General features: G+C 43.4%; 1 protein-coding gene across 1 annotated transcript; it reads right to left on the reverse strand.

The window, feature by feature from the left end:
- Positions 1–1,327: 1,327 nt before the first annotated feature.
- Positions 1,328–9,049, reverse strand: MSGN1 (mesogenin 1). The gene has a single exon (XM_082428097.1). The coding sequence runs from the start codon at positions 2,429–2,431 to the stop codon at positions 1,850–1,852; it is 582 nt and encodes a 193-aa protein (XP_082284223.1). The 5' UTR covers positions 2,432–9,049; the 3' UTR covers positions 1,328–1,849.
- Positions 9,050–10,015: the final 966 nt, after the last annotated feature.

Here is a 10,015-nt window from a genome sequence, read left to right on the forward strand (position 1 = left end):
AAACTTTTCTACACCTAACTGTATTTATTTAAATTTACAATGTGCAAGCACACAACTCTGATCCAGGAATCCCATTTCTGGGAAATTTTCAGGCTAATGATAATATCAGTGGCTAAAGCTAGTTGTCTGTGATGTTTGTTAACAGCTGTTTTTGGTAATAAAAAACTGAAAACAACCTAAATTTCATTCAAAAGGTGATTAATTAAACAAATTATGTTTAGCATAGCATACCTGTGTTATGGAACATTGTTTGAACCTCTACTTTCCACTATATTTTTCACGTGTGACTTAGGGCAAGTCTGTGCTTCAATTTCCTCATCTATAAAATCAAGGACATAATGGCACTTACAACATGGATTTATTTGTGTTAAACTGGAAGGACTTTTACTATATATTGCTAAGTAAAAAAAAAAGCAATTTGCAGAATTCAAGGTATTCTTAAAAATATATATATACACCTATATTTATTTGTATACATTTGTATCAGCAAAGGAAAGAAAGTGGAGACGTTATATATTAAATTGTGAGCACATCTACTGCCTTTGTAATTTGTTATTAAAAACAAGAAAAATAACCAGTAGAAAAAATGACAGGAGACAATTCACCAAAAAAAAAAAATGCAGCTGGTTAATAACAATTGGGAGAAAAATTCAGCCCTAAAAAAGCCTACTAGTTTTTGAGAAACTCCTTAATTCAAAGCCTCCATTTCAATGACATGTGCCATCAAATCAGCCAAGCTGAGGGTGCTACAGTCACCACCCTAAGATGAGGTACTGTGAAGACGGGGGTGTGTTTGTGTGGGCGTGCATGTGAGGTGATTTGGGGGTGTAGGAGGAGGAGATATGGATAAAGAAATAAATCCCTTTGGAGGGGTTAGATATAGACTTGAGTTCTAATCCTGACCCTTTCACTTATCTCTAGACTCAAACTAGTCTCCTATTCTTTCTGGACCAATCTCTTCATTTGAGAAATGAGTAAGTGAAGGGATTCAATGAGGTCATATTCACACCCGGCCTGGCTCAGGGAGCGCCCACCCTCCCAGCTCTATTCAAGCCCCGGCTGTGATGCTGAGTCTTCCTCTTTTTCCTCCTCCTTCCAACCCCCTCATTCTCTGGCTCCAAGAGCCTATAAAGCCTCCTTTTCTTTCCCTTAAGAGAGAAGGGGCTGGTCTTTAAACTCTCCACTCTGTCTTAATGTAGCCTGTCTGCCTGTGAGTTTCTATTTCCCATGACACTAATTTCTTCTGCATTTAAGTGATTTTGTTCCCTGCAAAAGCAAAGGCCTGATTTTAGTCTCACACACACACACACACACACACACACACACACACACACACACACATGCACAAACAAAATAAAACAGGAGCGCTGTAGCCCTTTACTTGACACTAATCTTTCTAAATAAGAATCCAGGTGTCACCCTGGATCCCGTACAAAATACAGGTTTAGTTAGCAACAGAAAGAAAGCTCCCCCCCAAAAATGGCAGGAGAAGATTAATTGTAACAATTTTACACAATTGAAAAAATACATTTGAAATCATTGACCCTTAAAAATACCTTGAATAGACAGAAAAGGGCAAAGCCAACTGTCTCTTTGCAAAGGGCAAGTCTCTTGAGAAATGGTGGGAAAACTGGAAGCAAAAGTACCTGCTGTCTGGCAGTTAAGTGTTCTGGTGGTCCTGACTAGTCCAGTGGGAATTCCCTTAGAGCTTTTCAGACAACAAGGTCACCACACTCACTGTATAAAGATAACCAGGTGCTGTTGTGCCGTGAGGTGGTCCAGGTCTTTAAAGCTGCTCTGCCCCCGCGCAGGGGGCTGGGTGGTAAGTCCCTGAGTCCCTGGGCCGAGCTCAAGTGCTCTGGGGCCGAGGCTCTCGCCCGCTGTTGAGAAGGTCTGTGAGTTCTCCGATGTACTTGATGGTGTACTTCAACGTCTGGATCTTGGTGAGCGGCTGGCCCCTTTGGCTGTAGACGGGTGGCAGGTAATTCCGGAGGGTGTGCAGGGCATCAGCCAAGGTCCTCATCCGGAGCTTCTCCCTCTCGCTGGCCTTCCGTCTCCGCTGAACGGACATCCTGACTTTGGTGCCCTTCTGGGTTTTGGGGCCACCAGCGCCCTGCAGATAGGCAGGCTGGAAAGCTAACACATCATAACCCACCTCCACCAGGCCTCCAGTCCCAAGGCCGCTGCAGGCATTGCTGCCCCCATCGTTGGCACCTCCGTGCCCACAGGACAGCCCAGCCACAGCCGGACAAGGAGAAGAAGAATAGGACTCCATCGATGGGGCCGGAGAGAGGCTCTGGGTGGGAGAGGCCTGGGTCAGCTCAAAGGGCCCTGCCCTGTCTTTCCAGTCCCAGGAGGACAGCAGGCCAGGGCCGTCGGAGGAGCCCAAGCCGTCTTCGAGGCTGAGGAAGGTCTCACGCAGGTTGTCCATGCCTGCGACACAACTGCAGAGAGAACGACTCCCTGGCAAGTGAGAAGGAAAGTTCTGCCGCCCGGCCAGGGCAGAGGTCTCTTTTATGATGGTCGGGGAGAAGTGATGAAGTGGGAAAGAGGGCCGGGTAGAGGGAGTTCAAAGGAGAAACCAAGGACCAAGATGGAAAATGAACTCTTCAGGTGTCACTTTCTCCTCATTGATAATTAGCATCTTCCAGCTAAAATGTCTTTAAACAGAAAGGCCTCTGAGAGAAGAAAAAAGGAATTATCTTGTTGTAACTAAACCAATTAAAGCTGCATAACTAGACTTAACATCGTCCTGTGGAACTCATTAATGAGGGAGCGAAGAAAAACAAACCTAGGGCAATCTGCAGCAAGGAAGTGGTGGTGAGGGGCCTGGTGGAGAGGAGCAGAGTGCCCCAGAGGGGCCACGACTGCTTAGATATTTCGGAGCAGATGGGGTGCAATGTTGGAGAAGCGGTGTGGTCTAGGGACAAGGTAACCCCTCTGAGCTTGGATTCTTCATTTGTCAAATGCAGACAACAGCTCTTACTTCATGGGGCTCTTGGGAGGAGGGAACACAGGCAAACCTTGGATGCCCGTTTCCTCCTTTCCTTCCTCTTTAGCAAATTTCCTTGGGTTTTGCAGAGTGCAGACAAGCCCCCAGCACTCCTATATTGAGAATGACAAAAGCCGGCAGCTCCAGTAAACCCAGAGCCTTAATGAGCAGGAAATATCCTTCGAGAAGCTTAAAGCCCTAGCTTTAACTGAGCAGTTTGGGATTTTCCCCCAGCAAACAGACACGGGGAAACAGAAAGCTCCTTTAGGGCAAGGAGTTTGGAAAATACCTGGCATTTAGCCTTCTGAAGGTCTTTTTAAAATCCAGCTGCAGAGTCACACCTTGTTTTTTGAAATGTATAGAGGAAGTGTGAAATTAACTCGGGAGCCTGTTTTCCCCACCATAGCTCCAAATGCCGCTGAATGTGTTAAGTTGGATGGTCCTGCTACTTTGCTTCACTTCCTAATGCTCTGAGAGATAGACCCTGTGCTTTGGAAAGGGGGTCTCAGATTCCCCATTTGTCCCACAGATGTAACTGATTCTCCGTGCAACTAATTCTACAAATTCGTATGAACATCAGAATCACAGTGAGTTACATTTCATATTAATGTGCCCTTTAACATGGTTATTAAAGTCCCTTTGCAGTTATCGAAAAGAAATGTCAATGGCATAATTAGAACATTTGTGGTATTTTTTAATTAGCTTGGCTCAGGGGGAAAAATGCTCAAGCAGGTCATCTGTGGAAGAATGCTCTTCATTTGGCCATTTACTAAAAGACCCTAAGCCATATCTTGAAGAATAATAACGTTAATGAAACATAATAAATGTAATAAATGACTTCTCCTTTCCCTTCTCCTCTTTCTCTCCCTTCAACTCTTATTGGAAAGCCTAGAATCTGTTGATTCTATTCAAGGAATTTTATATATTGTTATAACTAACCTTTATCTTAAAAAAGAACAAAACACACTTTACAGATAAAAATACTGAGGCTCTAAGAGGTTGAGAGACTCAGTAAAGATTTCCCTGGTAGGAAGTTGTAGTGCCACTAGGAAGTGGTTGACCCAAGATCCCTCTTAAGACCCCAAAGCCCACCTTTAGAAAAAAACCTCTTTGGTTTCGGTAGAGGCAGGTGACGTGACTGCGACTCGGAGAGAGAGGTACTCTCAGTAGACCTCAGGTGGATGTGGTGGTCCCCGTCACCGTGGGCTTTCAGGCCTTATATTCTAAACCACGTAAGATCATTTCCGCTTCCAGACGCTATCATATTTTTCCCTCTCTAAAGCTTCTTTCTAAAATTGCTGATTTCTTAAACTTCTATTTTCAGAAATTTCATTTTCTGAATGAGACAATATCTGTCAAATCCTTGGTATACATAGACACTTAATAAATGTAGGTTTTGTTCTCGTTGTTACTGTATGTGCACGGTCAAATTAACCAGTACCAGCACGACTGACTGGGTTCTGACTCCTCTCTCCCCTGACCCTGGTCACCCAGAAAACCTGCTCTTACAATAAGGAAAGCTGCCTGGCTTCCATGTTTGTCAATGTAGACTCTCACTCTGGTAAGAAACAAACCAGAACCAGACTTGCATTTCCCCTGCAATGAAGCATTTCTACCCTCAGAGGAAAATGGAGGCACAGGACAGCCTAACACTGTTAGCATTCGAAGGCCTGTAGCTGAGCCCATGCTAGTTGGTGCTTTTTTATCTGCATTGAGGACCAGGCCACAGAAAGTGGACAAGACTAAAATGGACCCAGTAAAGCCTAGTTGACAGTGTGGAGTAGCAGGAAGTGAGCTAGAGCTCACCTCCTTTAGAGCAAATGACTCACCCCCTCAGGGCCTGAGAATTTTAATTTCTAAAAGGAGGATAATAACATCTGTTCTACTTTGCAAAGAGCACCTGTAAAATGAGTGTAGACCAGAGGATCATTAAACCCCCTTCCAGCTTTAAAATGCGATGAAACACATTACTGTGTGAACATGGTACTTGATCGAAAGTAACCCATGATCACACCCATGAAGGGACTTAGAGACTACTGAGTGCATCCTTTTATTTGCATTCTGGAGATGACAATGACTTGCTCAGTGTCACACCAAAAGGCTATGGCAAAGATGGGAATAGAAAAGCCAAAGTTGCCTGACTCCCAGATCTGTCATTTTTCTTCCCTTGAAGCTAATACAGATTAAATGATAGATAAGCTTTCATATCAGTCAGAATGCATAGTTCCCACAGTACTGAGTTATTGGAATAAATATTTTAATATGAACTTAAATGTCATTCATTCAAAAAACATTTATAAGCTATTGTGACTATGATTGCAACACGTTAAAAAGAAGTCTCCAATCCCAAGGCATATTCCTAAGAGGACTTTAAAATTTCTTGGTCCTCTTTTCCAAAGAGTAACATACGGGTACAGATTGTCTCAGCTTTCAAATCCCAGGTTGTTACGGTAAACTTTTCACTGTAGTTATACCCATAGAGAAGGACCCAGGATTTGCTGCACAGACTAATGAGTGGTTTGGTGTCTAATTTTCAGAATGACAAGCTTCTAAGGGAATGACAGTCATGGCCCCAGTAACAGTCATGACAGAGGCATGGACAACTGGGCATATCACACTAGCCAGAGGTGAAGAATCAACTGGAAACAGGAGGCAATAGACTGCTTCAATGCTTGAGTCTGAAACTACCAATGGTCCCATAGCACCGCTAGCCCATAAGGCATCTCGGCACCAAGTTAGGAAAATGCAGAGCTTGGACCTATTTCAGCCCAACTGACCTCTGGCCAAGCACCTCTGTGCAGGGCTCAACCCCAAAAATGGTGGCCCTGGGAGCCCTCTGTGGTGTGTCTCCTTTGCAATATTAGCATTTTTTAGTACTTTAGAGGCTGTTCAGACATTGGTGGACAGATGGAATGTGGTACTATTACAAGAATGCAGCCATTGGAGTCAGACTAACCTTACATTGGCTCCTGAGTCATTGTGACCTTGGACGTGTTAATGCATCTCTCTTAGCTTCAGCTTTTGTCTGTAGAATTGAAATACTAATACTGACCTCATAGAGACCACACCTTCACCATGTCTACACATGGTATGCTGTATGTATGCCAAAAAAGCTTAAAACTGCACTCAGTCAATTCTTGATTGCTTGAGTCAAGGGAAGTAAGAGCCACAATATATGTAGTCACAAATGCATCTCTCCCATTTTCTTTGACCTCAAGTCACCTCTGCTTAGAAATCAAAATTCCCTCCTTCAAATGCAACCTGATAGATAGATGATAGATAGGTAGATAGATAGATAGATAGATAGATAGATAGATAGATAGATAGGTAATTTTAGATGAAACCAATTTAGACAGAGTTCTTTACCAAAGAACAATGGTTACCCTGGGTGGGTGGTCAGAGTCAATCAGCCTCCGGTGCTGATGGAGTATGCATTACCTAATAAAGGGATGCATTACCTATAGATAATTTAGAAACAATGATAAAGCTGACTAAAAGTTGGTCTGTGTTTTATTACCGCTATGAAGTGTCAATTCCAAACAATGACAATAATAAAATGACTACTCTGTGCTGGGGTTGCCCACTTCCACCACCACCCCATCCTTGGTACCACTGCCAAAGAGAACTTTAAATTTAACCCAACAGTTTGGAACTGCAACCCAGGGCACCTGAACCCTAGTCCTCTTTCTGACCCTACTCTACTGTGGAACACTGAGTGACTCATTCATTTATGGACCTTGCCTTCCTTGTGTGAAAATTTGGACGGTCCTATATACCTTGTTGCTAGAAAGTTAAGAAGATTGAAAACTGAAACTTGCCTTTGGAAAATGTAAAGGGCTATAGGAATATGTTATGATATTTCCAAGCTTAACAAAAATAACTACTTTACCTATAAAATCAATATTGCCATGCTCCGTAGCAGCAGATAAATCAGCATGGACAATGGCACTTTAAAGCCTATCTCCTGAGAAATAGTGCTGTCACCAGACCCTGGAGAAGCAGCAAGGCGGAAGGTCTGTTTCCCTTGTGACTTCCTGGATCCCCGTACACATGAGGCAGTCTGTGTGAGCCGTTTGCTCAAGGCAGAGGGAAGGGTCAGATGGATTGCAACCTCCCAGGATGCTGCAGAAAAGCCTTCAATGAATAAGAATCTGGTCAGTAACCAAAAAAATCTAAGCCTGGAGTCTAGTTAAAATGAGAGTTACTCTGTTGAATTCCTGTTGTGTGCAGAGATTGAGATTCATTTATTTTATTTTACTTTTTAATTTTTGGCCACTCCATGAGGCTTGCAGGACCCCAGTTCCCCAACCAGGGATCAAACCCGTGCCCTTGGCATTGAAAGCGTGGAGTCTTAGCCACCGGACCACCAGGGAATTCCCTACACTCATCTATTTTAGATTCACTAGTTCATCTTAATTTTCATAGCAATTCTGTAGGGTAGAGGTTATAAACCACCCTCTAAAGATGAGAAAGCCCGGGTTCAGAAAGAGACCCAGTAAACACAGCAAGAAGATAGAAAAGGCAGGATGCAACCTAAGGGCACAAATGCCAAGTCCCAGGCTCCTTCCACTACACACACTGCCTCCCAGAAGAAGTCATCCATGTAATGCGGTCACGGGGAGCACCTACAAGATGCAAGGCTTGGCTCACATCCCATCTCCTCAGTTCTTAGAAATTCTCCCTTCTCTGATGGACAGACAGTACAAAGCTTTGACCCCATTCATTCACCACTAATACTTAGTGCCTGATGTTCTAGTTATCTAGTCACATAAGTCTAACTTACTTTTCCAATCACATTGCCGTTCCTTGAAGGTATGGATGATTATTTTGCCAGGTCTTAGCATGGTACAAGGAGCTGAGAAGGAGTCATGGATTAGCCTGTGAGTTTTAATTTGCTACATGCTGCATACCAAGTACTGCACTGGGTGCGGAGGACAGAAAGTTAAATTAAAAAGCTTCTTCTCTTTGCGTTGCTGAGAGTATTGAGGGTGGAAATAGAGAAGTAAAAATACTTATAAAACCATGTGTAAGTGCTATGATAAATTGAATCATAGGGCACCACCTGCACAACTGTATGTGGCAGCCCTGGGAGCCTTCTGTGTCCCCATTGCAATATTAGCACCTGTAGTACTTCAGTGGCTGTCCAAACACTGGTGGATGGCTAGAAAGTGATATTAGAGTCAAGAGACGAGCCATCGGAGGCAGACTAAACCTGGGTCAAATCTTAGAAATAGTTGCACACAGATGAGGCCATGGTAAAGAATCTGGAGCGCTTTCTGTAAGGTATGACGTCTGCAGCCTTGCTTTTTAAGTAACATTCCTGTGGGTTCTTAAAAGGCTGTTCCTTTAAAAGTAGAGCCCTTTTAACAAGGTGAAAGTTTGGAGGAGAGCATTCTAGCCATTGCTTGACGGTTAGACCTAGCATGAATTGTGCAAGAAACTACCAGTCATTCCATGGTCCCAGGGGGTCAACTGGAGCTGGAGAGGAGAGCCTTGTTCATAATGATAAGGCACTTGGAGTTTACCTTGTAGATGACAGGAGCTTCTAGTCATCACGATGAGATTTAAGCAGAGGCCGGATCTGGCCAGCAGAACCCTGGAGCCATCACTCCCGCTGCTTGTGGAGGACGTGTTTGAGTGGAACATGCCTGGAGGCCAAGGCTGCACCAGGTCTTATTCTAGGTGCTTAAGAGAGGTTAACTCACATTAATCCTCGAAACAACCCTATGAAGTATGTGCCATGATCATCACCAATCCTCTTTTACTAATATTAGAAATTGAGGCACAATTTGCAGCAACACAGATGGACCTCGAGATTATCATACTAAAGCGAAGTAAGTCAGAAAGACAAATACCATATGATATCACTTATATGTGGAATCTAAAATATGACACAAATGACCATATCTATGAAAACAGAAACATTCACAGATGTAGAGAACAGACTTGTGGTTGCCAAGGAGGAGGGGAGTGGGGGAGAGAAGGGTTGGGAGTTTGGGATTAGCAGAAGCAAACTATTATATATAGGATGGATAAACAACAAGGTCCTACTGTATAGTCCAAGGAACTATATTCAACATCCTGTGATAAACCGTAACGGAAAAGAATATGAAAAAGAATACATATATGTATAACTGAATCACTTTGCTGTACAGCAGAAATGAACACAACATTGTAAATCAACTCTACTTCAATAACATATTTTTTTCAAAAAAGAAATTGAGGCACAGAGGGATTAAGTAATTTGCCCAAACCCCACACCTAATGACTGGTAGCCCTAAGATTCGACCCTAAGCAGGCTGCCTCGGGTCCAGACTTTTAACCACGGGCCAAAACACCTGAGAAGAATTAGAGGCATCAGCCTGATGGTCCCTGTAGTGCTCTTGAAGCCAGAACTCAAGCTTGAACTTCAACTCTGTAAATACGAGAAGCCTGATTGATTGGTACCATTCAATCACGTAGACAGTACATACAGGGCGCCTGAGATTGGCGCTGTGGGGGCTAAAAACACGAAGTAGGTTTAGACTTGCTGTCCTTACTCCTAAATTAGATGTTAACATAAGATAGGCGCTCCTCTCTGCCATGTTAGTGAACAGGCATAATTCTTACAGTCTAAAAGGAGTGTCATGCGTGCGTGCGTGTGTGTGTGAGTGAAGCACTCCCTTTCTTGGCCATACACATTTATCCCAGTGATGAAACAATAATAATAAACGTATTTAGTGCTAAGTGCTTTGTATGGTTTATTCCATTTAAATCTTACAAAAAATCCTTTAAAGAAAAAACTGGGGCTTAGAGAAGTTGAAAAAGTTGCCCAAATTCACAAGATTAACCCGTGGAGGAGACACAGTCAAGACCCAGGCAGTCTGACTCTGGAGCACCAAGCTCCAGGGAGTGATTTTATATCTTGAGGGAAGAGGTAGATGAGGGAGGGTTTTGGAAGTCCCCTTGGAGCCTGTTGTAAGGTTTGCCACTGTTTTCCAACTTTGGGTTTGCAGTTCCAAAAGAAAGGCCTCTGTCATCCCA

Source organism: Balaenoptera physalus (assembly GCF_965194825.1).
Source record: "Balaenoptera physalus genome assembly, chromosome: 15".
In the NCBI taxonomy this organism is placed as follows: Eukaryota; Metazoa; Chordata; class Mammalia; order Artiodactyla; family Balaenopteridae; genus Balaenoptera; species Balaenoptera physalus.

Excerpts from the sequence above, each read along its gene's own strand:
- MSGN1 (XM_082428097.1), bottom strand. The coding sequence starts at position 2,431 with ATGGACAACCTGCGTGAGACCTTCCTCAGCCTCGAAGACGGCTTGGGC.